This window comes from Cynoglossus semilaevis, chromosome 10, assembly GCF_000523025.1.
Source record: "Cynoglossus semilaevis isolate Cse_v1.0 chromosome 10, Cse_v1.0, whole genome shotgun sequence".
Classification (NCBI taxonomy): domain Eukaryota; kingdom Metazoa; phylum Chordata; class Actinopteri; order Pleuronectiformes; family Cynoglossidae; genus Cynoglossus; species Cynoglossus semilaevis.
This window is the reverse complement of record NC_024316.1, coordinates 16,076,421-16,103,071: the sequence shown is the minus strand read 5'-3', so window position 1 is coordinate 16,103,071 and position 26,651 is coordinate 16,076,421. Positions and strand designations below refer to the sequence as shown.

The 26,651-nt window shown below is 41.1% G+C and overlaps 1 protein-coding gene across 8 annotated transcripts in view; it reads left to right on the top strand.

Moving 5' to 3' along the window:
• hspg2 (heparan sulfate proteoglycan 2) overlaps positions 1 to 26,651 on the top strand; it is a 91,278-nt gene that overhangs the window by 8,231 nt on the left and 56,396 nt on the right. For all 8 annotated transcript variants that reach the window (XM_025059608.1, XM_025059609.1, XM_025059605.1 and 5 more), the window contains exons 2-3: positions 17,367 to 17,496; positions 17,720 to 17,779. In XM_025059608.1, coding sequence (XP_024915376.1) covers positions 17,367 to 17,496; positions 17,720 to 17,779 — 190 coding nt within the window. The remainder of the gene's footprint in view (positions 1 to 17,366; positions 17,497 to 17,719; positions 17,780 to 26,651) is intronic.

Genomic DNA, 26,651 nt, shown 5'->3' with positions numbered 1-26,651 from the left:
CTGGAGAATATTAAAATATTAAGTGACATTGATTTAGAGACAGATGGTTGAGATGGCAAAGTGGGCGATGCTGTGATTTTCAGTGTTACTGACGAGAAGCAGCTGCATCTGAGAGACTGCTAATCTCAGAGGAAAAATTAGTTTGTAGTTTTGCTGAGGAGATACAGTCCATAATAGACCCAGTGACTTTAGAGATCTGCCAACTAGGAAGACAACAGGAGGACGATATATATATAAAAAACACAATTATCATGTCATCATCCACATTTTTACAAGTACTACACTTTACCCGAGCTCAAATGAGTATTAGATACATTTTTCTTAAGGACAGTTTATGCTGAGCTAATACTCTTAGGAGTCGTATTGCTTTCAGAGGTGTAAGTTGCTTCCTATCCGGAGGGCATCTCCTGTTCTAGTACTTTTCTTTACTTCCCTTCTCCTTCTGCACACCACAGTACTAAGAAATTTACAGAATAAATCAAATGTAATTTTGTTGGCTTGCCACTAGCTAGCATGCTAATGGCTTGTGGCTAACTTGTCCCAAGCTGATGCTAACAGACTAAAAGTAGTCATGTTGTCACTTATCTCAGCACAGCCAGATGTACTCCAGTCAATAGATTGATTGCCCTTGATTTGCCTACAGTCCTTGCCCCAGTGCTTGTATACTAGTACAAGGACAGTAGTCCAATTAAATGGCTCAGATCAACTGCCACTGCAGATCGACTTAAAGGTGCATGTAAATCTTTGGTTTACGTCCATACTTTCAGACAGAGCCCATTAAGGGACTGTGCTTTAATATTGAGTGTTGTCTTTAAACCTGATTGTCAGGGGTTTGATTTGCAGCCATGCGTATTAGTGTGTGTAAATTGGGGCGTTGAAATTTAGTGGGAAGTGCTTTCAAAGACAATTACATAGAAGAAAAAACTGTTTTTCTTGAAATGTAGGTACATTAAGAACAACACACAATTGATTTTTTTTTATTTTTCATAAGCTTTGTTTCTGCCAATTCTACCTCTTCCCCAATACCAGGATGCCCTGCTGCAAACCTCCACGCATTGTAGAAATACTATATTGCAGATGTCCAAGGTGTTGTAACCTTTAACTGCGTGAACACAGAGTTTATTTGTGCAGAAGCCTTGGAAGTAAGATGGAGTTATTTACTGCTGATATAAAGCCAGTCAGTTCTTAGACTCTAACGCTCAGTGTTTGGGCAGACAGTGGTAAATTCCTGTTTTTGTCTTTCGCACTTGTGTTTTCAGTTTTTCAAAGGCTCATTAAAGTAAGTGTCACTTTTACCACAGCGCCGTGTACGCTCCTTTGGAATGCAGAGTAATCCAAAACTTGACAGAACTTCAGCAGTTGCTTAGTAATGATAGAACTGCTCCACTGTAGGAGTGCAGTTTTCCAGACGACCTCACAGGCTTTGAACTGCTAACATTGCCTTAGGAAATTGGATTTGTCATTCAGTTAATGCAAGTTTTTACAACAACCTTGTTCCTACTGTATGTGTTTGTTGTCGAAGCTTAGATGGTGTATGGAAACTGACAAACACTTGTGGTTTGTAAAGTGTCACCACCAAAAAAAGCAGTTCTATTTTAGGCACCTTAGTGTTGAACTGAGTCTCTGGAAGAATTCTAATAAAAAAATATATCTTGTTTACATAAGATAAATGTAAATACTGGCATTATGCAAGAAACCATTGGTCATTTTTATAATCACCCTATAGGTTATTATGAGGCAGATTTTTTGGTCAACTTAACATAAAATGAAAATAAAAATCAACGCACTGATAAAACAGGAATGCAAACACTCTTTGTTGGTAAATGCTTCCCAGGATTACTATCACATATTCTTTGTGCAAACATCACCGAGCCTTCTGATAATTTTCAAAAACACCTTCCTTTAAGTGGTTCCAGATTGCCTGGCAGAAGAAGCCAGGTGAAGGTTTAAAGATCATATCTTTTTTCACCGATTGTATCGCCAACCGAATACAAAGAAAAACAAAGACCTCTTAACACCCACGCAGACTAAAGTAGCTTAGCATCTATCATGTGCCCAGAGGCTTAGCAATATCCATGTACTACTCAGTACCTGGTAGACCTGTTGGGACTGAAGGTTGGCCTTGGAACTGTTGGTAAGGCAAAGAGAATTTCCGTGGTTTTGGATTGAAGTCGCTGTGTATAATTTACTCTCCACCCAAACCATCTGTTGACTTGGAATGAGGAGTCATCTGAATACTCTTGACGCTCTGTTTGCACTCATGAATAATACATTTCACTGATTGCTCAGAGATTGACAGAGTGACAAAGACAAAGAAATGTAAAGGAAAAACACACATATATGTCACTGCGTTGTGAAACTTTTGGAGTTAGCTTGCATTCTCTGCTCAAACTGTTTACTGTAAAGAAATGTAAAGGAAAAACACACATATATAAGTAGTTGGTGACCAACCAACAATGGCTTTGTATACGACATAACTCTTATAACTCATAACTTTTTTTTAAATCATTGTGCAGCTGCTGTGAATGCTGAATACATCCGTCTACTTGAAACTCATTTCTAAGTATGTATGTACTGCACCATAAATATATATCAGAGTGATTAACAACTTAGATGGTCTTGATATTTGGAAGAACCTCTACTTCATATGAGATGGTCTTGATATTTGGAAGAACCTCAGCTTCATATGCATTCATTTTATGTAGGCTGTTCATCCAGCCAAATCGGGCAAATATTGCATTTGAAGGAGTAATTAAAACAAGCATACTGTCGTTTTTAGAAGCAGGTATTACACAGACACTTTTTTCGGCTGGTTGTCAACTGTGAAACTCAAAGTTTACGATAGTTCTTTTGCATTGCCTAATGTAAATTTTCACCTGATTTTGTCTTCATTAGCATTTGTCAAAGCAGACGTCGGCATAGGGTTTTGGTTTTAACCTAGAACTAAACCTGAAACGTCAGTGTGTTAAGATTAGCTGTTAGCTGTTAAGATTCAGATATGCACTTTTGAAATGTGAAGAAATGCTCAACCCCTTCAGCATTTCTGCACTTCATCCAGAGTTTGGCCGCTCACCAAGACAGGAATTTAACAACGAGCCAAAGTGCCATACATGAAGGGAAAGATAACCGAGGTGTGCTACGGAACATGTGTGCATTTGTGCTGAACAGGCTTCACTGGTTCTCATTTGCCGAATCGTTCCGTAAAACTTGTGTGTTTTTTTAATCATTCAATTAATTTTCACAGAGCAACTGTTGACAGGTTTGATTTTTTTCTCATCCTAAATATGATCTATAGCACTGTGTTATATATCATTATCTGTTTTCCACTTTGATGTAGGGCGGCTGACCTTTTGCCAAGCAGTATTTCACTGAGCAGCCTACGTTTCTACACACTAATCATTATTTATTGTTTGTTCAGTATTCTCCGATATGTTATTAATTTTTTTTAATCGGAGAGCTGTTTTGCAGTAGTGGTTTATCTTCCTCTCATTCATTCCCCCCAGCAGAAATTCCTGGTGCTGAGCTGAGGAATGAATGTTTGATAAAAAGCATACCTCGGGGGGTTAGTCAGAGGAAAACATAAAACAAAGTTAAGGACATAATTAAATTTGAACTTTTTATTTATCTAAAATTTGTGATTGTGCTATTGCCTTGCGGACGAAACTGCTAATTTAATCTGACAAACTTCTTTCGTCCGCTGTAGCGACTTGACGTTCAGTTGCTACGAACTCTGTTTGCAGAACAGTATCATCAATGTGAAAGAATTTGAAAAACCATCACCTGGATTCAAGGGGGAAACAAATGATGTAACCTCAGTGGTGAAAGCTGAGACAGAAATTGTCCTTTCTCTGGTCCTTAGTCTTTGAAAGGTCATGAACTGGCTTGTGCTGGCTTGTCCATTAGCACAGTGGGAAATCTCAGACAGTGCAGTCTGCAGTTAGCTTCACTGCCTTCTGTAGTGTACCTGTCGGCCTGACTTTGTTGAATAACCACCACAGCTTGTTAGGGTTTTTTTTTTTTCCACACGGACACACAGAGCCGTCTTTCCCTGTAATTACTGCTTATTATGGTAGGAAATGGATCCCTCACATCTGCTTCCAATGAATAGGCAGGTTAGCCCTCCTGCTTTCTCAAATTATTGTATAAAAGTCCTGGCAAACAGATGTCTTTGTAGGTGTGAACACACCTTGAAATTATGGCTTGTTGCTGAAATATGAGGACAGGTGAAATTCATCTGTCAACTGTGGGGAGGAAGAGGCTTCCAGACTTTGTTTATGATTGTCAGGTGTAGGCCCTTGAGCTTGTTGGTTGGTACAGAGCCAATCAGCTCCTCCACGAAGTCTGTACATCTTACACATTCAATGCCAATGAAATTAATTGGGAACATATGCAGTACATATTTGTAACTACTCTTATGTGTAGAATGTAGGACATGATAAAAAAGAAAAAAGAGAAATTCCATGTTGAGTCCAGATGGCCTTCGTAACAGCTGTGGTGCAAGCAGATCTCCTCCCCGCTTTATCAGAAACATGGGTGAACTGTCTTTGAATGTCTTACAATTTGTAAACAATATAAGCAAGTTGAACAGACAAACATGATCGTTAAAGGGAATTAATGGCTTTTATGTTCAGCTTCTAGCAAATCGTAATGAGATCCTTGTACAAAGCACCTGGACAGGGATTGTAAAAACACGCCTTTAAGTCTAGGGTTAATGTCGGCAATGAATGGCCTGACTAATGGTCTGTGGTTCTAATTAGCTACACAAGGGTGAGATTATCGCTCATTAGTTTTAACGCAAACATACCTTTTCTGTGACGCAATTTTATTTTGCCCAGTTGAGGAAAAAAAAGTCACAAGTTATAATCAAATTTAAAATAATATTATAAATCACACATCAAGGATGTCTGTTTAAAACACTCATTTAATATTATCCTAGAGCTGACAACCTATTAAAATGTTTAATTGCAATGATTGCATAATTGTCCAAAGTTACACCAAGATTAGTTGTTTTTTTACACGCTTTTTTATTTGTTGTAAGAGTTACACCAAGATTAGTTGTTTTTTTATTTGTTGTAAAAAGGACATTGTTCTAGTTTTTAATACTGTTATTAACGTGGTAGTTAACCAGTATGTTAGTTTTATGCCAATTGCTCTAAACCAAAGTTTTTGGAAAACAGTGCAAAGTATTTCTTGCTTATCCAGACTTAGACCCATTACCACTATGTGTCACTGCTGAGTCACTGAAGACTTTGACTCGTTCATTAATTATTAATATTTTTCTTATGACCAAAAAATGTTGCACAGCTATTCTTAAACAACCTGTGCTACGATGATGTCAGAGCGACCTTTGTTTGCACTATGCTATTAATATATCCAGTCCTTGCTCCTTTCCAAATATACAGGCAGTTAATTTTAGGAACCCACTTGTGAAGGGTAAATAAATTTAAGGAAGCATTTATTTTAAGTGTTGGACGATCAGGCAGGCGCTGTCCTGTTGGGGGAAATTTACTCTCCTCTGTTCATCCGGGATTATGGGAAAGATGTCAGGACTCGCCCAGTGCTTTTTTTTTTTTTTTTTAAATCTTACCTGCAGTCAGGATTTACATTACAGTTTCTAATTGACAGATCAGAGTTTATGTGTTGCAGTGTGCCATAAATTCAAACCAGATGTGCTTCGAATTGTGATATTTATTGAGTAATTTTACGAGTCTGTTTGTTTCAGGGGGATAATTTCCCTCCTTTACTAAAACTCTGACTCAGAACAATTTGAACTGCATCTCCACCTGCGTTTCAATCTATGTGATAGACTGGTTGAATGATGCCTGCAGGGAAACAGTCTAGACGGGAAGACTCATTGTCTGGGTGACTTAATATACTGTACTGTTTCACTGTTTGTTGATCTGCTGATGAGGGGAATCACTCAGCCAGCTTTTACCCCTGACTCATGCTGAAACGTTGCTTTTCTAAAATTAAACAAGATAAGAAGTAATGACATTAGGATAGAAAAACATTGAAATCATCAAACATAATGTTTCCCAAAAAGCGTGTGTATACAAATAAAGTTTTAATAAATATATTAACGTGGGAAATTGTAATGGATCAGGTTTTTTAAAGTTTAAATGCTCCAGGAAAACGAAGGCGTCTCCAGGGGCTCTTGAAAAACCCTTTGTTGACCTTGGAAACGGGTTATAACTACACTGTTTATCTCCCATACAGCAGCTTTTCCCTCCGACTCTTGTTCATACTCATATCTTGGTCCTGCACTCTCTCTATTTGCTTATTCTCAATCTGCTGAGACTGACTGAGGTTTGGTCTCGCTCAGAGAATCAACACCTGATTTTAAAGTTGGAGTTTTAACAATGGTACAAAAACCACTTGTGTTTTTATCAGTGATTGCCAAGTTGGCAAGTGATTAAGATAGGAAGCCCGCTTTTGTCCTACCCTGTGAGGAAGACATTCAGGAAGTGCAAATATGGGGTTATAAAGACTTACATAAAAAAAGATGGAACTTTAGGGAACGGAGCTGGAGTAATTTAAAATTTTGGTCTTGTCACAACTGTTGAAAAAAAAAAGGATTGTTTCAGAAAATTATCCAGTCCAGAAGTTCAGCCTTTTGATTCCTTGCGGAGACAAAAGTGGTCTGAAACTTGTTGGAAGACGAGAGGCGGACAGTTTAGTTGCAGGGGTAAAGCCTGTTGTCTTTTTGAAGGCAGTTAACATTCTCTCTGATTCTTGCATTTGGAAAAATAAATCACTTCCTTCACCAAACACAGCAGACAGCCTGCAGGAAAGTCCCTCGTTAGGCCAAAGTTAAGGGTCACGTCTCTGCCAACCACAGTGTAGGCGGATCTGTTTCAGAACATTCTTGGCCATTCCTGGTGATTAAAAAAAGCACTCTGAAAGTCATACAGTAGAAAAAATGAGGGTCATACTTTCTAACCCAATCCAGTTACCTCAAGTGTGATGGTGCATGTATTTGATCTAAGGAGCATACAGCCTGGAGTGGGTGTGTCAGAATGCTGAGCAACAGTTGGCTGTGCTAGCCTCCAGTTAGAGCACTTTATGAAACATGGCTTTTTTTTCTGTGTTTATTAGTCTTATCCAGGGCATGTATGAAAAGAGGGGAGTGGGGGCTTCGCCCTCTGCAGTAGTAGACTGCCTACTGTTCTGAACCCACTCAAATTAGATGTGGAAAATGCCAATGTGACAGCCAAATACAGAGTCAGCTTTGAAAACACTGGACAAGAATAAATCACATTACTGCAGAACAGCCATGAAATGTACCACGTGTCCACTTTAAACACAACACCCACGGCTGGACGTTCTGGTGCGTGTGAAGAGGTTTAGTCGTCTTTTAAACATCGCAAGTGACGGGTGATTAGTAACTCCATCGTTGTTATGGTATCAGTACTGACACTGAGATGTTGCCTCACTAGACCTTAGCCCCAGAACCCTCTGCCTGCAGGGCCTCTGGAGAAGGGTGTAATAACACCTGCAGCTACTCGGCTCCAGAGATATTTTTATCTTTGTACAGAATTCTTCCTCCAGTTTTCTCTGCTGCTCACGAGTCCTAAGGTGTGTAAAGGTGATGTGGATGACACACTTTTCAATACAGTTCATTTATTTGATTGATTGTTCCTACCGGTGTAGGGCGTATAATCACTTGGCAGCCGTATCTTTTGTGGATGACACACTTTTCAATACAGTTAATTTATTTGATTGATTGTTCCGTTGAGCCAACTCTTTGAGGACCACGATTCGATCATAGGCGTCCACCTCAACTTTCTGTTCTCCTAACATCAAGATACTTGAAAGTCAGGCGGCTGAAGGAAAAGGTTAAAGGTTATTTTATTTCATTTTATTTTTTTATTTGTCATCAGGTCACAATGGAAGTTATTTGAGTGATCAGTTCCTGGTCTACACTTTGTCCCTTTCATCAACAAACTTGTGAGCATTGTGTTGTTCAGTCTTTCGTGGTTGCATGCTTACAAAGCTCCGTGCTGTCTGTACCAACCACCACCCCCTGCCTACAGAAAAAGCTGCTATTAGCTGTAATCTTTGATGGTATTTCTTACATAAAAAAGAGGCAATCATTTCTTTCTTTAGTTTACTAACAGAATGTAACCTTGGTAAGATGGCGTGTTATAAACATAGCATAAGCCCATAGTTGTTTGCTACAGGAGGTGACACTGACCATCGACCATCTGTTAGTTTAAGTCTTCTACTGGTTCACTGTATATGACGGTACATGACTCATCGATGACTGAGTATCAACAGTTGCTTTCGCTGCTTCTTTTCACACCAGTTTCTGCGATGTCTCAGCTTCTCTCTTCAAATATACTTAAGAACAAATATTATTTTGAACATTCGTGACATGAAAATGGAAGCTTGATTAGTGTCGTTGGCATTGAAGTTCTTTATGGATTCGTTCTGCCAAAAGACTGGACATCGTAAGAACAGCTGAGGCCACTTAAAATAGTGTATTAATAATCTGTAATCTTCATAACGTTTACTGTCTCAAACAAGGGCTGAGTCTGTGTTTGTGTCGGAGTGAAATTTCACTCTGCAGAAAAAGAGCTGTGTGTGTTTTGAAGGCATCCTTATTTGAGGCAGTGTACAACAGATGGTCCTCTTGTGACACCCTCTGTTAAGTTTGCCTTTTTGGTTATGTTTGCTTAATAAGGACTGCTGCCGTGAAAACAGAAACACTATATCTCATCTGAAATGAATCCAAAAAGAACATACGCAGCTCCTAATGCATGAATAAAAACAAAAACAAATGTGTGTTAGCCTTGAACACCAAAGAATTTGTGTATCTTTTTCCTATTGTTTGGTAAGTTGATCCTACAGCGAATGGTGTTTTATATCAGTAGGTTTAAGAGTCTTTATTGTGGCCATTCATTCTAAGAGAACCTAGTGCCTTCTCATTGGTTATATAAGATTGTTTATGCATCAATAGCGCAGGGTTTCAAGGTGTGATAAAAGATTAACTTCCTATTTTGCCTGGGGGTATCGTATGCTTTGCTGAGGCTAGATCTAATTTCCCCACTATGTTTTTCTTTCTTCTCCTACTTTTGATTTTCCAAGGTGCACAGGTCTGGAAAATAGCAGACTGGTAATTTCCACTGTGGGGTGTGGAAGGGTGTTCCTGAAAGACATGATAAACTCAGAACACACCCTCCATTCCCTACCTCTGGTGAACTCTTTTAAACATTTCAGTGCGGTACAGTGTCTTGTTCGCCGTTTATTCCTCTGCGATACGTACAGCTTTATTCAACTGGTGCCATTAATGACATCACTTATTCCTTAGGTGATGTTCAATTGCGCAGTGTCAGCTTCAAGTTAGCGTGTCATAGAACCATAACTCGCCTGTTCTAAGCACCCCTACTGGGAAGGAACGCAAGATCATAAGTACAGCAGTGCTCTTTCTGTTATAAATAAACAGACCAGGGCTGGTGGAGCTGGAGCTGGAGCTGCTCCTACCCCTCAGTACTGTGACCAGTCTCAGCTCCTCACCCATCAGCTGTCGTCTGGGGGAACCGGAGCTGGCCCCTCAGTCCCCACCACCCTGCAGGTCACTCTTTCTGTAATGCTACCGGAAACAAATGCTATTTATAGGCACTATGAAATACCCTCAGTGTTTATGTTTGATGCAGTAAACAGTTCAGGTCAATGGCGTCATGGCAATATTTTTTTCCATTAGCAAAGCAAGTAATTTTTTGATCATTTGTTTGTGTGTTTTTGGTACAACAGCTTTAGGACCGAAATCTCAAATCCAATAAAATGTCTTCACCACAAACTCCCGTTGAAACAGTTCTAACTCTGGTGCCTGCCACTAGTGTGTTTGCATTTATCTTTGTATGGTAATGTAAGGGGAAGTAAGGCACTAACCTACAGGGGGCAATGAACCAAAGGCTTCAGTACTGAATAAAATACAATGATTCTAGGTGGTCTGTCGACACAGGGTGCTAAAGGGGGCCCTATTGGGGTGATAATTGAAATGACAGGGCTTCTGAGGGTGTCAACTAGGGTTTCACACCGAATGATGTTTGGGTGGAGTTATCCCACCCAAACTGAAAATGTGCTACAAACTCACTTTACCAACAGTAACAGTTACTGCTACCCTGTTAAAACTGCACTTATCATTTTTTTCGTCTTTACAAACACCCCCCCGCCCCCCGAAAGAACCGCTGATGAATACACATGTGAAGGAGCTTCTGTTGATACACGTACTGTATGGTCTTGTGACTTTGCTATCGCTGATCTGAAAAAAGCCCACCAGAGGATTGCATCTTGGTGGGTGCAAAGCCAGGGTGTCTGGTTTCACACTGTGCCCTCAGGCTCTGTGCTTTGTCTGGTCGAGGTGTCGCCAGGCTGTGACCTTTGGCCTGAAATATATTTACCAGTATGAGTCACTCACAGTTTCAAACCATGTTCTTCTGGGCTTCTTTAAACAAATCTAAAATATAGAAACAAGTGTATTCTGTTTTATAAAAATCATTTGTCAGTACAGACTCACTGCAGTGTAAGAGGTAAGATTAGCCACACCACAGAGGTGACAATCCAAACTGAGGTACAAACAAATATAGGGTGACCTGAAAATTATCTGCCAAAGTCAAAATCCTATCATCTTCTTCTGCATCTTCTTATCATTCCTCTATTTTTACTTCTTCTGCTTCCTTTTCACATTCTTTCTTTTTTTCTTCTTTCCCATCATCATCATCATCATCTTTTTTTTTATCTTTTAAGACTTTTAAGAGTTTTTTTCTTTAACTCTTCATCTTCAGTAACTTCTCCCTATTGGTCGTCATCTTCTTTTTCTTCATCCATAGCAACATTAAATAACATTAAATGTCATCAATGAATCATTTTCATTAAGTCAATGTCAAACAGTGAAGTCTGCTAATGTAAAGCCAGGCCTTGTCTCAAGTAGCTGTGCTAGTGTGCAAGTTCAGACTTGTGATGTGTGGGATGTATTAGTTCATCTTCTTTATGCTTTGAAGTCATCACAGAAAGAAAGAGAAGCAGACATTTGAATTACGACCCGCATTCAGTTCATTTTAGGATTTTTAGAAACTTTTTTTTTTAACCCACGTGACACTTTATCAACGCAAGTCCACACAGGCTGTACTGCTTTCCTGAAGAGCAACATGTGTGAAAAGTCGAGGCGGTGGTTCACCAGCGAACTCTTGTTGTACATGAAATGAACACTAAACATCAAAGCTTATACATTTTTTTCCATACAAGGCATGTGTTTCTACGCATTTCACTGGCAATAGAGGGTTTGAACGCATATTTTTCCCTTTTCCACATTAAAAAGAAGGACATGTTATACATCACAGTCTGTTTACATTTCTTCAAATGTAAAAAAAAAAAAAAAAAGGATGAATGCAGCCTTATGTGGCTTGAGGGAGAGCATTCAGGCTTTGGCTTTGAGGTTGACATGTTTTATTTAATTTTAGCCAACCTGTTCATCCTGTTTATTGAAACAGAATTCAGAATTCTGTGTCAGTGTAACAGTCAATGTTTCTACACACAAAAGTAACAAAACACCAATGATGTATTTTTTTGTATGTGAACATGTACTCGGACAAAACATTGATTCTCAAGTTACACTGTGAGAAGTGGTAGTGTAACTATCAGGCGCTGACAAGAAAATGAAACGAAATAAATTGGAAAATTCTGGATCTGCTACATTGATTTTGATTATTTTTCGCGCAAGTGTCATGAATTTGACTATGATTTATACCGTTGAGCTACACCGGCATTGTACTCTTTAAACATTTGTCCTCAGCCCATTGCACACTGCTGCGTCACCTTGCAGTGGCGGAATATATCTGAAAAGCCATTACAAATGTTGAGAAAGATCGAGCTCCAGCGCCTATTTCTGGTGGGAGACGGAGCTTATTGTAAAATGTATGGCATGGCTGTTGTGTGGGAGAGAGAATAAATGACCTGAGGGAAGATGGCTCGGCAGGCACTCCGAGCATTTGTTCAAAAAATGCGGACTTATCCTTCACTTTATACTCGCCGCACCACCCCCCCCCATCGCCCCTGTTTTCCACTACTCCATTTTTCTGAGAAAATCCGTTGTGTTTGTTGCACCGGCGGTATTAGTCATGGAACACTCCGGGAACACAATCTGTGCATGTTGTCAAAGAGTATTTGTCTTTTGAATGAAGAGCCTCCTTCCACTTCCTCTTAGCCCAATCATTTAGGATTATACCCTGTAGAAATGTCAAAGAGCTGCAGCGAGCAGGAGGGTCTCACTCGTCAGGTCCTTTATGTGGCTGGGGCCCAGGCAGAGGTTTAGTGTCAGAAGTGGCAGTTTGTCAGTTCACCCACCACTGCAAGCAGGACACAGGTTTACAAACATTCTTAAAGCTGCTGTGTTGTCACAACATTTAATCTCATGTACTTGGAATTTTTTTTGCAGTATTTTAACGAGAAAATATAACAAAGGTTTCACCGTTCTCACTGTGGTCAGCACATTTTAAACTAGGTTGGAAATTCCCAAAGTTTTCTATGTTGAAATAATTTTACACCTGAAGAACATCTCAAATATAATCTTGATATGATGGTTGTTTCTTGGCCACATTTGATGTCAAGCATCAACTTTAATTGTGCTGATTAATAACATTTTAACTTCATTTTAATCATAACTTTCTAATTACTAAGGTCCTCACCACGTTGGTCTTTGAATGAGATACTGTGGTATTTCTGGATCCATCTCTGTGACCAGGTACCCAATGTCAGTGGCAGATGACAACTGTACATTGTGCAGATACATAAGATATTGTTGATGTACATATTTTATTTTTGGACACTTATTTAGAAATTGCTAGGGCTGCAAGGTATTTCATGTAAATGTAACAAAAAGTCTTTTGAATTGAAAAGAAGATTTCAAAGTACTCAAGGTGAGATAGTTGTTGCGGAGCTTGGAGTGCAAAGATCTACATAAACATACAGCTTAGTCCTTTAGTACTTCCAAAACCCAAAGAACTAACCCTAAAACTACTATTTTTTAATCCATTTTCAGGGTAAGCATTAATGAAGTAAATTAGTACTTCCAAAACCCAAAGAACTACCCTAAAAATACAAATTTTTTATCCATTTTCAGGTTGCAAGTTTTCTAGGTATTGGTATGAGTATGTGTCAAGCTTTCTTCCACCTACTGCCTACTGCAGTATACAGTACATTCCATTCCTGTTTCAGTATACGCTGCTACTTCAAGTCTAAGCAGATATTGTTCACCTGAAACTAGGTGAGTGAAATGTGAGAGGTGGGAGAGACGGGATGTCAAGGAGGATGGGAATTTGTCTGCTCAAATTTTTCTCCTTGTCGTCATCCGTCCGCTGCTCTCGTGAAAGGTCGCAACTTTTTGTTAGAATCAGTGGATTGGTTTGAGCACAGTGACACTTTTAGCCTCTCAGCTTTTCATTTTCCTGTTTGCCTGTCACATGCTCAGGTGGAGATGTATGTGGAGATGTGTGAGCGAGGGAGATGGTTTATATGCTAAACCTTTTGCCACTGCCACCAGGAAACTGCCATATATTACCTTGACAGAGTTTATGACGTATTTTTATGAGTGCGTTTCAGTGATGGACAGGCCATTCAGTCCTGCCTCCTCTATAGCTACACCAACAATCTAAATGCCCTGCTATGTCTGCGTATCCTGTCTCAGGTTTCCCTTGGTTGGTGTCGGCTTAAATTTACTGCAGGGACAGAAACAATACGTATTACAAAATATTCTTTGGTTTATAGCAAGTCCTTGGGGACTGTTGCAGAAGAACCGCAATCCTGTTTGGTCTTGTAGTACGACTGCTGGTTGATGGCGTTACATAACATATCTGAGAGACACGCAAATTCTTTTGGGATTCCTAATTGATGTTTTTCTTTGTTCCAGCCATGAAAAAAAATCGGATGTTTGTTGGTTGTTGTGTCCAAAAGCTAACTCGAGGTTGGCCGTAATAAATCATTGACGGCAATCAGAACACATCCGATTGTATAATTTATATTATATTACTCTGCTCATCTCCACAGGGAATCCCCCACCAAACCCTGACTAAATATTTACTCTATTTTTTCACCATGTGTAAACCAATCCTTTGGCCTCTCAGACTTCATTTCCAAATATTTAACCTTAACTGTCCTTTTGTTCATTCCAAACATTGAAACATTGTATTAAATCCAAACAACTACCAACAGATTGATTAGTATCTACTGGTAGATTGCTTTTGGTGATTTCTTTTTCATAATTTTCTGACTCAACTAACTTTACACTATCTCTGGTGATAACAACTCACAAGTGTCTGCACCTGTAGTATCTGTCATTCAGTTTATGCAGTGCACATGCCTTAAGAATGGTGAGTCAGAGGTTTGATACAAAAACTCATAGACAGCTGTGGAACAGCCAGTGAATGGTGGCTCTGGTTTTGGTGTTTTATCTACACCTCAAAAAACCTGTTTGCAGATGACACTGTGATATACCAAGTTTTTGACTCTGGGTGGGCCAAGAGTGGCATGAAGGCTCTGTTTTTGAGGTCTGTTTTTTTTTTTTTTTTTTAAGTTTCTCACAGATTGTCCCACAGCTGCATCCACAGGCTTATTAGAGGAGTGAGCGAAACATATGTCGCTGGAGAACTCTTCTTCTCACGCTGCGTCTGACAGGCTTCGGCTGTCACTGAGATGTTACAGTGATAGAAACGCCAGTGTGGGCGTATGTTTACGTTTGCTACCACATGCCAGTGCACCTGTGCGTTGACATTATACACATCTTTTATTTACATCATACTTTTAGTGTGTGATTATTTTGTTTTGCACAGTGACTGATAATGTCAGTTTTTTTCTCGTTGCATATTCTGCTTAGTAGATCAATCCACAATGTCTGATTCTGGGATGTTGAAGTGTAAAAAAAAGTCCCTTATTTGTCCCACAATGGGGAAATTTACAGTGTGAGTCTTTGCAGCCAACAAATGCTGCCACCTGAGGCGCCATTACAAATATTTGGTTCCTGTAGAAATCAAACCTCTGTGCTTGCATGGCAGGCATGCTAACCGCTACACCATTGAACCAAACAGATTCCTTAAAAATGTGTTAATAACCGTTACTTATAAAAAACATCTTATTCAGGTGTCGTATCATTCAAATCAAGGTAGAAAAGAAATGGCTAAAGATCTGTCCCTGACTAACTGAAGACACCAAACGGACATTAGTGAATAAAGGAGGAGACTATGGAAAAGTTCAAAGTCTTAACCACCACAGTATGATGTTACTGAATCCGTTGGCAAATTTTAAGGGTCACTTCTATCCCACTGAGTCATTTGGAGGAAGGAAATGTTGTCCATTCATTCTTGGGGTCTTCCAGTAATCTGGAAAGTTTGAGTGTCTTATCCCATTTGGAAAACAAAGGAGCAAGGAAGTCTGTGCATGAACATTCGAAATGTGAATTCTGAGGAGCCAGCACTCGATGGGGAATAGGGTTGACAGTAGGTTTCCAGCCGTGAGGCCAACAGCAGCTGAGAAAAATACCTCTTATTCTGAATATTAGCTCACTCACTGGAGTTCAACCACTTTTTCCTCAAATGTCATTTGGTCCTTTGAGGTCCAAACTACACTTAGTTTCCCTGGTGTGTGCAAAAATAATTGGGGAAAACTTAAGGCGTTTTCTTAGTGATTTCCAGTCTTTTGTAGCTTTTTTTTTCATCTTTAAGAATCAATATAGTGTTTTGTAGGCTGAGTAACTCTTAATTAAATATCAGAGTTCCTTTTGAATGAAGTGGGTGTGTGTGTGTGTGTTTCTGTGTTGCGTACACACGTGTGCATATGCTTGCCTGAGATTTTCAGCACATACCTGGCTGCCATATGTTACCTCTGAAATATTGCAACAAGCAAGGTGAATGAAAAGTGCTTCCTGAGGGTGATGTCTTCGCGGGTGTGGCGGAGTTTCAAGAGTTGCCAAGTCGGTCAAGCCCTTTATCTTGAGGGAGAGATAACTTCAACACCCCGGACATGTCTGAACTTCTAGGCTGAGAGCAAAGGTCACGCTGGCTTTTTAAGCTGGAATGCAGGAGCATAGTGAGAAAGCAAGTCTCCCTAAGATGAAGAAGGATTGACATCTTCTAACGAGTACGGCTTAACACGTTAGGTTCAAGATCAGGGGCAAACATGAGCATGTCCTCAAAAGCCTAGTCTAGAGTTGCATTTGGCCCAAACAGTGTCCAACAGGCTTCACTCATTCCTCAACCAACCGGAGTGGGAAGCACTAGTTAAACGCACGGCTGATCGGCACCACAGGAAAGAATGTAGTTAGTCAGCAGTTCCTTTTTGAAAATGACTTAGGATTGTTGTTTTAAGGGTGTTCAGCGAGGGGTGAGAGGGGATTTGAGGGGATAGATTGGGTTATTTATTAGTATGAGCCATTTAAATGGGAAACTACCATGACAGAGCTCAGTGGAAATTGGATCTGGCAGCCAGTGCCTACTGGAAATGCCAGGAGTGGCACGCTGCCAGAGGCGTAAATAAACTTATAGCTCTCAGTCGGAGCAGTTGGATGTGGAGATGGTGAAAGCAGAGATAATAAACCCCCTCACTGAGTTCCACTGGGGCTGGCACCATGAATTCTATCAAGATGATCAGATATGAGGGTGGCTGGCTGAGCTTTGTGTCTCTGTGAGATGTTGTGTGGGTCTGTAAGATACTAAAGGAATAGAAACACTTATTTCTGTCTAGAAATGACTTTATAGGATTTTTAAATTATACAGAATGTATGATTAAAACTGAAGGCTTTGTTTCTGTGTTTACACAGAATTACTTCACAAAAACCATGGATTTTTTAATTAATCTTTTTTCTTCAAATCCATTGTGTGGCATTACGAGAATATTTCAATGTATTTCTCCTATTCTGATGTGAATTTTTCCTGGATTTTAAAGGCCTGTTAAAACTTAAAATTTAAGTAAATAAACCTGATGTAACGGGGCATGATTCACAGCTCAGAACAGCTTGACCCTAAACTTTTGCTGCTAGTAATCAAGCACAGCAGACCCCCGAGGTTAACAACATGATGGACCTATGGTCAATTAGGAGTAAACAAAAAAGATTTTCTTAAAATTTATGAAGATGAAATACCCGTACACACCTGCATCAAAAATTCAAACAATTTCAAAATGTTTCTTTTGGGTCTTGCACCTACAAGAGAGCACTTGAAAAACGAGAGATAATAAATAGTCAAAGTAAACAGTGCACAATGCCCCGTTTCCCTTCTCAGCTTTTGTTTTCTCTCCGCCCTTCCAGGTTCCATGTATAGCCCTGGGTGTAACCTTTGTCTGTAGACGTCAACCTCTATAAATCTTTCTGTTTGTTACAGGTGACTCAGGCGTCCAAGGTGTGGGGAGAGGTTCCCCTTCCTGAAGATCTGGAAGCAGCAAAGGTCGTCAAGGCGTCTCACACCTTACTGGATGATGACGAAGACTTTGCTGCCGATGAGGCCTCAGGAGGTGGGAAGCACAAACACAATAACAGCTGTCTAAATTTTGTGGGAATCTTTTTTTTTTTCATTGCACATTCCACGGATGATAAACCAGGCCCAAAACTGACAACAGGGGAATGTTTTATATTTTAGTATTTCATCTGCACGAACACTAAATGCAGAATCTTCTCCCCTACACATGAACCTGACATGCCGAGTGAAATGATTTACCTGTGTTTCCTTCTCCAAAGATCTGCCCAGTGGTGAAGATGAAGGAAGCACACCGTGGCCTCAGACTACAGAGAGCACAAGTAAGGGATCAGCATATATATTTGACTTGTACAGTTTTCTACATTTATGTTTGTGAAACCTGGTCCAGCTCTTCAGGTGAAGTCACGCCGCCTCGTACGTGTGTTTGTCTGTATGCATTTGTACGTCGCATCTGTCTTTATGCCGACGATGCCCCCGCTTCCTGCTACGCCCCTCCTCCCACGTCTGGTCATAACACCCAGCCACAGTTTTGTCTTTGAGACATAAACATCCCCTCTCCTCTTTCATCCTTTTTTATCAGTGGCAGTAGCGACAGCACCGTGAGATACATTAAGGCTGGGCGAACAATAAAAGCTGCCGCAGAGCTCGTCTGCTTTGCATTCCATTCACTACGACACTGTTTCCATCCCTCTCAGTTTTATGTCAACTTAAAAAATATTTATATGAAGGAACGTTGTATATCGCATGGAATAGAAGCAACAGAAAGCAGATCAAATAATTTAAAAAAATGTAGATGATGGATCTTAGCCTTTAATCGTAACTGTGGTTGCCGGCTATTTGTTTGGCTTCTGGTCTCGGTGCTTTCTTGAAGTTTTTGGAGTCATCAGGAGTCATCGTCAGTGTAAGGACAAATTTCCATTTTTGCAGGTTTATTTAACACATTATTGATGTGATGATGCAGCACTGGAACTCCAACGTCAGTCGAGCCCCTGTATTCTGATACAATAATTTGACCACTGCACACTATACTATACTTTACTATAAAACACTATTAAATAAAAGTACATAAATATTACTACACTAGGTTCTCATTGAGTCTAGGTCATTGTTTCCCAAAGACTAGGTGGAGACCCCCAAGAGAGAATTTCTTCTTCTTTTTTTTGGGTCGTCTCGCATCTTGTTTCCCAGGAGTTGGTCCTCAGAAAATAAGTAGGGAAACACTGGTCAGATAAAGGCCTAAATGTGTATGATGTTGAATATTTTTAATTGTGATAAATCGCATCTTGTTTCCCAGGAGTTGGTCCTTAGAAAATAAGTAGGGAAACACCCAACATGTGAAGGCCTAGTTTGGAAATTAGGAGGAAAATATTACACAGTTATTTTTAACCATATCGGAGAGTTGAGTCTCTCAAACAATCCTTGTTGGAGTGGGTTTTTCTCCTTTGCTCATAAAGAAATTCCACCTCTTTAACCACATAAAGGTCAAAGTTGCTTTACCATGGCAATTAAACAGAAATCTAATGTGATTACATTTTTCATGAATATATTATCTTATCTCAAAGGTGACCAGGCGTTCGCTACCTCGGCAGCCCTGTCAGGGTCCTAAGATCGGAGGAGACGGCCTATTTCCATATATAGATTTAAGCATGACGGCGATGGGAAGGAAATTTGGTTTCCTGTGCTGAATGCTGAATGCTGTGCTAAGTGTCTCTGTCCTGTTGGTTGTCCAGACCATTCAAGCAGGTCTTTGTCTTCCTTCCCCCCATCATGACCATAAAGTTGGAGACGTAGGTGGCACAGCCCCTCCACCCCCATTAGGTCTCGTATCCTGTTGTGTGAATATATGACACAGATGAAGGGATTTGAATTTCCTTCTGTCTCCGTCTCCCACATTGATGATAGATAAAGAAAACATCTGGAGTCAAAACTGTTTTCCAGATTTGTCTATTTTAAGCCTCTTTTGTCTATTGTCGCCCTAATCTGCCGCCAGTATCTTTCTCCAGGATATAAAGCTTGCGTCCCATGTCCTCCCGAACTCTACGGTTGACCTCAGCACTAAACGTTCCAAAGAGATTCGCAGAGACAGAATTTAGTTTATCTCATCTGTGGGATTCTGACCTTGTTCCTTATAACGAAATGACGTAAATTCTCAGTGCACCAGGGATATTAGCTTCTTTGTGTAGAGATGTACTGATGAGTCTCAAAGGGTTTTAAATTGCTACTTAAAGCTGTGACAAATGTGCAGAATAATACATTCACAGACGATAGACGTTGCACAAAAGATTGTGTACAATGTTTGACCTTTAGCCTGAAGATCTTCTAACTTTTTCCCAAACTTTTTTGTCTTGTGGCCCCATTTTAACATCTAAAATTTCTGGTGACCTCAGAGATGATTTGGTTTTTTTATCAAGTTGTTTAAGATTGTGTTTGGTGTTTTTAATCATCATTTTTAAAAGAATAATAATTGGCTGAAAAGTTATTTTTATTAGTAATTTCTTTTATCAATTAATGGACATTTCAGGCGACCCCGCTTAGGGTCACGACCCCAAGGTTGAAAGACACTGCAAGCCAATATGTCCCTGCAGAAGACACTTAGATGCAAGTCCACTCTTCATGTAGAGTTTATAATAAACTGAAAAGAGTCAGTAGAAGAACACATGTTCACAGGATTCAAAAGATGCAGTCTAGTATCAAACCAAAATGCGAAAGTCAGCATGATGCGTGACGGGGCATGAACTGTCCATTCACTGCTTATACGTATGTGGAGGTGCCATTGATGTGGACTGGAACAGCCAAAGGCCTCAGTCTGCATAAATTGAGAAAAAGGGCCTCACAACCCTAAGAGTGTGTGTTCCTTACTGGAATGCCTTTAATCCTGTCTTCATTGGAAATGTCTGGCACATCAAACAGAACAGATAAACACAGAGACCACCACTGTGAAAAAGTGTTTCACATCAAGAATGGGCCAAAAGTCCTCCAGCCAATCAGAAACGAATAAGTTACCCAGTAACAAAACACTCGGAGTGTAATTGAGGAGAAAGTGCGTGTGTCATAATGATAGACGTAGCATCTGTCCCGACAGAGTGTTTAATCAGTCTGCATATCCAAATGACCAATGTTACAAAATGAATTTTGAACAGACCAGGGGAAATATTCTCTACTTGAGTCTTCAAGTAAACTTCAGGTTTGAGTGTTTAGTTTTCAATGACATGAAAAGTCTCAAAACTAGCTTTGTATTTAACATAAATATGAAGTTATCAAGCATCGGTCAGAAGGGCCTGAATGAGAATATAAACAGAGATGATGTGTTGTATAATAAAAGTCATGAATAAGTGTCCACTGAAGTATATTTTATTGTTACACAGCTGGACAAATCAACCACTGATTTACTCGTCCAGTCCCATCTGCAGTGAAACACGAGTTTGAAACATGAGTTGATTAGTGGAGTTTGGTCTGCGTTTAGTCTTCTAAAAATTTTATTGAAAAATAAAATGTTTATGCCCCATGAATATATGCAGGAAGGTTCACGAGGGGCTGGTACGGTGCAGTGTGAGTTGGGTGGCGGTCGTGGAGACTGCTGCCCCCGCGACCTGGTAACAGATAAGCTGATGAGAACAGATGGATGGATGTTTCGTTATGCTGATGATGAAGCTATTTCTCTACATGTCCTCCCATCAACCAGTGATCTTCCAGTGATCTTCCCATCAGGGAATTCCTTCTTGGTGTTATCACTTTCTTGGCATGTCACATGGACTTATATCCAGTTCCTGCAAAATGTTCTTTCAGTTTTGGGATCAAATCAGATGGAGCTCGATCAGCAGCTGTAGGAAAAGGTTTGATCGTTTAAACTCTTTCCACCAGAGTTTAGTTAAAAATACGGTCGCCCAGTCTGGCCTCGGGGCAGTGGACAGGATGTGACCAGGCCACCCACACTGAATTTCTGACTTTGTAGCAGGTTTTCATGGTGTGTGTGTGTGTGTGTCTCAGTGGCAGTGCCCTGCTGTGTGTCAGATTCATGGAGCCTCTCCTTCAGTTGCGCAGAGGGACGAACGCTGGCAGCTGCAGTTATTTTGGTGAGGTCTTTGTTTGTGCACTGCTGGGGGCCCTCGAGGTGGTCACACACTGACACAGGAGAACAACCAGGAGACTGGCCGACGTTATTGTCAGATGACTTGGTCCCATTTGCAGACGACACAGCAGACAAAACACGGTTGAAGGATGTGTTTGCTCTGTTTGTTTTCCGAGTTGTCGGTGTCACGCAGTGACAAAAGACTTCATTCTCCACTCAATAGTTCATCATCAGTGGGACTGGGTACTGTTGCACTCGGGGTGGGCACCGCTCTGACAGGCCTCTCCCGAATGGCCCTTGTCAGGCGGTTGATAAAGTGGTGGGCTGTGGACCCCCTGAAGGTGCACAGCAGGGCCAATGAATTTAAATACCATCCACTCATCCATTATCTACCACTTATTCCCCTTTGGGTCGGGCGGAAGGGACACGGGGCTGACTGGAGCCAATCCCAGCTTTCTACAGGCGAGGTGGGGGACATCCTACACTATTGTTTCCCAAAGACTGGGTTGCGACCCTCAGGTGGGTTGCAAGAGATTTTTTGGGGGTCGTCTTGCATCCCAGGAGGAGACGAATCATGTCTGTTGACTTGGGTCGCGAAGGTTTGTGACTTTTAAAATATGGGTCCCCAGTAAAAAAAGTTTGGGAAACACTGTCCCAGACAGTTAGCCAGTCCATCATGGGTCACATATAGAGACAAAACCGTTCACTCTCACATGCAGGCACATGGGAGAACGTGCAAACTCCATACAGAAAGATCAACTGGGAACGGCACAAACCAGGGATCGAACTTGTACACAATCTGTATCTTCTTGCTGTAGAGGCAAGTGTTCTACCAAAACTTGCCACCATGTGGCCAAAATCATTTTTAAGCATCATTATTTTTGTAATTTTTGGGGACATTTTATTGATTTTTTTTATTTTATTTTATTTCCTCACAGTCCTATCTGTTACAGGAAGGGTGCTCCAGAAATAGTTCGGGGACCTTTGCCATAGTCACTGGTCTGGAGTGTTATTACGGTACCTACCCACTGGATGCTGCTCTCTGTTGTGGCATTAACAAACGTGTTGCCCTGGAGAATGTGTCTTGTGCTGCTCCTCTCATGAAAAAGGAGCTTGTGGAATTTGTTGGACGGAGGTTCGTGCGTCTGTTTGAGCGTTGGTCTTTCTAGAGCGCTTACAGTACAGTACCAAGGAGCGTCCTGGAACCGGTGCCTCTGTTTATTTTGATGGCCTTCAGAAGAACATCTAAGAATAGACTGACATTTTTTTGTTTAATAAAACAAACTTGGACCTGTGTTTATTGGCCCCGTCTTCAGTGGTCCTGCAGTTCTTCCAGATATTAGAGTTTATTTATACAAGGCCCCAGTGTTGATCAGCAGTTTCCTGTTTGAACACTAGAGAGTATCCATATCAAATATTACCTCTGCTGGGATTAGAAGGGCTCCAAACTGTTTGTTTAAGTATTTACTCATTTGCGGTACTCAAGTAACCCCCTGAGGGAAATTACTCTCTGCATTTATCCCATCCATGATGTACTTCAGTTTACAAATGAACGCACACTGATGTGTTCTAACCCAAACACTTCTGTTATGAGCTAAATCAGGTCACACTCTATAAGTTACTGCAGTATTTCTATCTCATAACGCAGTGTGTTCTGACCATGAATGCCCCCACCTCAGGTTTCTGTGGTGGTTTTCCCGTCCAGTCGTGATTACAGGCTGTAATCACGCTCCGCTATGAACATAAAAGAGAGGAGAAGGGTAACGACAAAGCCGCCCTCCCCCCGGCCCACCCCGCTTTTCTTTGTGGCTCTCACTTCCATTCGGACTCATGACAAGGAGAGCAGCGTATCTGCAGACTTTGAAGTGGCGGATGCTTCATTAGCTTTAATTAGTCTGGGTCGCTGTTCTCCAGGGAGGACGGCTGGTGATTTGGGCGAGGGGAAGTTTTCTGTCAGCTGTATCCTGGCTGGACTGTGTCGACGTTAAACTGTTTTACAGAAGCTCTCGCCTCGTCTGCAGTCTTCTCTTTTCTGTGCCAATTTAACGGCACTTCACCTGCCGCAGCACCAGCAGCTGTCACAGGCATTGTCAAAGCACCACCCCCCAACTTTACCTTTACCAGTAAGTGAAATATCAGAAACTGTACATTTTCTCAAACACAGCAATTAAACAGCTGGATGTGATTATGATGAAGCTTTGGTCTGTTGTTTCTGTGGAAGTTCATGGAGTGAAAATAGTCGAGAAGAGTTTTCATGATTCACTTTATTAATTGATTAGATAGACAGACAGATAGATAGAACTTTATTAGTCACTTTGGGAGTTCCTTTTGGGAAATTAGGGGTGTATATTGGCAGGAATCTGGCAATACGATACGTATCACGATACAGGAGCAACGGTACGATATATCGTGATATACTGCTGTACTATAAGCACAACGATATATTGAGTTTATCCATTTTATTGTGGGAAAACTGTCCGCAGAGAAACACACAGTGCTCTTACACATAATTTTAAGAGAAGAAATAAAATAGTCTCAATACAGTGAAATGTAATATTGCAATCTTTCAATGTGTCGATATTTTCTCACACCTCTATAATTGATAAACTTTTAAACGTTGTTTCAAATCATACGACAGCCGTCTTTGTTAGTAGTTGAAAAATACATCTATTTTGCAACAGAATCTGGGCGCCTCATCGGTTGACATTTCTGGACATGCTTCACGGTGTCACCATACACCCAGGCAGTGCAAGAATGAATGAGTCACTACAAAACAGAGCACGGTCTTGTTGGCGGTGCCAGTGTGGAGGACGCAGCCTTTGGTGGAAAAAAGGGCAATGATGTTACTGGGGTTTTTTTTTTTCCCACTTTAGAGGGAAAACAGGAAGCAGCTCCTCCCTGTGTGACAGCAAAGTTTGAGGGTGGATTTGTCTGATGACCAGCAGAATGTGAAGAGCAGAGTGTGGACGTGTGTGTGTGTTAAAGGAAATCCTTTTTGCTCTGTAGAGCTGAAGAAGTCCTTTCTGCCGTGGAAGCAGACTTTCCTGTGCTGATCCACGGAGACGGTGGTTGAAATAATTAGTCATCAGGATGGAGACCTTTGTCAGTTTTCCATTTGTCATCTCCAGTCTGGAACCGTTGATGATGATGTTGATGAGTGGAACTGTTATTAATGAAAAATTGACATTTGCAGCTCTTTGTGAAATCACAGACTTCCTGATTTCCTGATTTACAACTTCAGTGATTTCTTGTCTTGTCTTTCACTTTCTGTTACCTCTTGTTTCCAGCCGTCACTTTTCCAACTTTCCTAAATATTTGACCTCTCTACACCCGTCTTGCGAACTTGATCCTTCCTCCTTGGACCTTGTGTCTTTTTCTTGATTGATCCTTGACCTCTGGGTCCTCTTTGTGCCCTCTTTGACCTCTGCGCATGGCTCTTCCTCAGTATATCTCTGCTCTCAGTTGTGGGTGTGTGTGTGGGGGTAAAAGTCAGGGTTAAAACCAGACTAAAGGGGCGACAGTCCTCCAGCACACCTTTATTTGTTCACTGCTGTAGTTTCCTTCCCCTCTTGACTTTGGCACACTCCCCTCTCACCTGCTCCTCTCACTTATTCACTGCCATTTCCCAGCACTCTCTCAGATGACATTCCAAGGAAGACTCAGCTCGGGCATGTAGTGTTGAGAATCCAACAAGTCTTAAGGGTTATTTTTTTCCAAAACCCACAGAGGCGTCTCTCAGGGGTTTTTTGATGTCAGTGGAAAATGTCAGGGTTGTTCCCGGGAGTAATTAAGTTCATCATATACAACCAACTACACCTGCATTTGCAGCTGAAAACATGTAATTGTTTCGATAAAAAAAAAAAGAAATTGTAGTAGATTTTTTTCCCCCGCATCTGTTTCACCGTTGTCAAAGGAAAAGCCACTTTTGTAATTTCAACCCCACGCAGATGGCTCATCGCAAAGATACGAAGCAGCTGTGTGAGAGAATCACTCCAATATGAGAACACACAGTTTCACACAGTGGTGGTTCTTGATACTTTCGCTGCAAGCTGTGGGAGAAGAAAATGGGGTTAGATTAATACTGGAGCCAGGACTGTTTCCCAAGAGTTCCCCAGAGGGCAGCGTGGGGATTTGGAGGAAAAAAGATTTTGGCTGGCCACCAGCACAAGGGTCTGAGTTCACTTGAGAAAAACTCCAGTGGCATTGGTCAATATTAAACTGGTTGAGATTTAGAAAAAAAAAGAAATTGTGGTGTGATTTTCAAGGATCTCCAGTCGGAGGTTGGCTGTGTGGAGTATTTCTTTCAGATTCTAACTTCTGGCTTCCTTCCATATGACAACTGCTAAAGCGATGTTGGGTCAGCGCCGTGGGCACTGCCTGGAGGCCCGAAGGTCAAGCTCAATGTGGCCGGACTTTAAAGGCCAAGCAGAACTCAATCAGGTCTTTGTCCTTTTACATAGGCCTCCTTCTGTTCAGTGGGGGCCCACGGCACAAAGCCCCCACAGTGCTGTGGAGCAGCTTCATAGCAAAATAAGTTTGTGAATTAAAAGTGCAGAATGAAGTTTCTTCCTCAACTTCTGTACTTTTTTTTTTTTTTGAGATCCGCACTTTCCGACACTCTCATCACTCTTGATGCTAGTGATGCCTGACGAGAGGCTCTCGTCGTCATCTTCGCAGCGAGCGGCAAGTGATGTGTAGCCGAATTCCTGAGATAAAGAGCTGCTCGTTAGTAGCAGGACGGACAGAAGCCGGCCTTCTAATTAAAGGATCTCAGGCGGCGGCAGCGGCGGCGGCAGTAGTCCCACATTCACCAGTTTTTATTATCAAAGCGACCAGCTGAGAGAGTTTGGACTGCAAGTTGCTGGCCTAGTAGCGATTACCCACTCAAGTGATGAGATTATATGCGGGTCAAGTGAAGTACTTTGATGACTCACTTTGATCTTGCCTGTCTTTTGATTCCACACTCAAGCCCAACAATTATTTCTATGAGTCTGACAGTAACAGTCTATGAAGCAGGCGCTCAGGCAGCCTTCCAGGCCGCGCGGACGCCTGCAGTTCACTTGTTTCAATTTCTGCCTCGCTCCGTATTTTCATAGGCAGAGATTAGTTTACTTAGCAGGAAT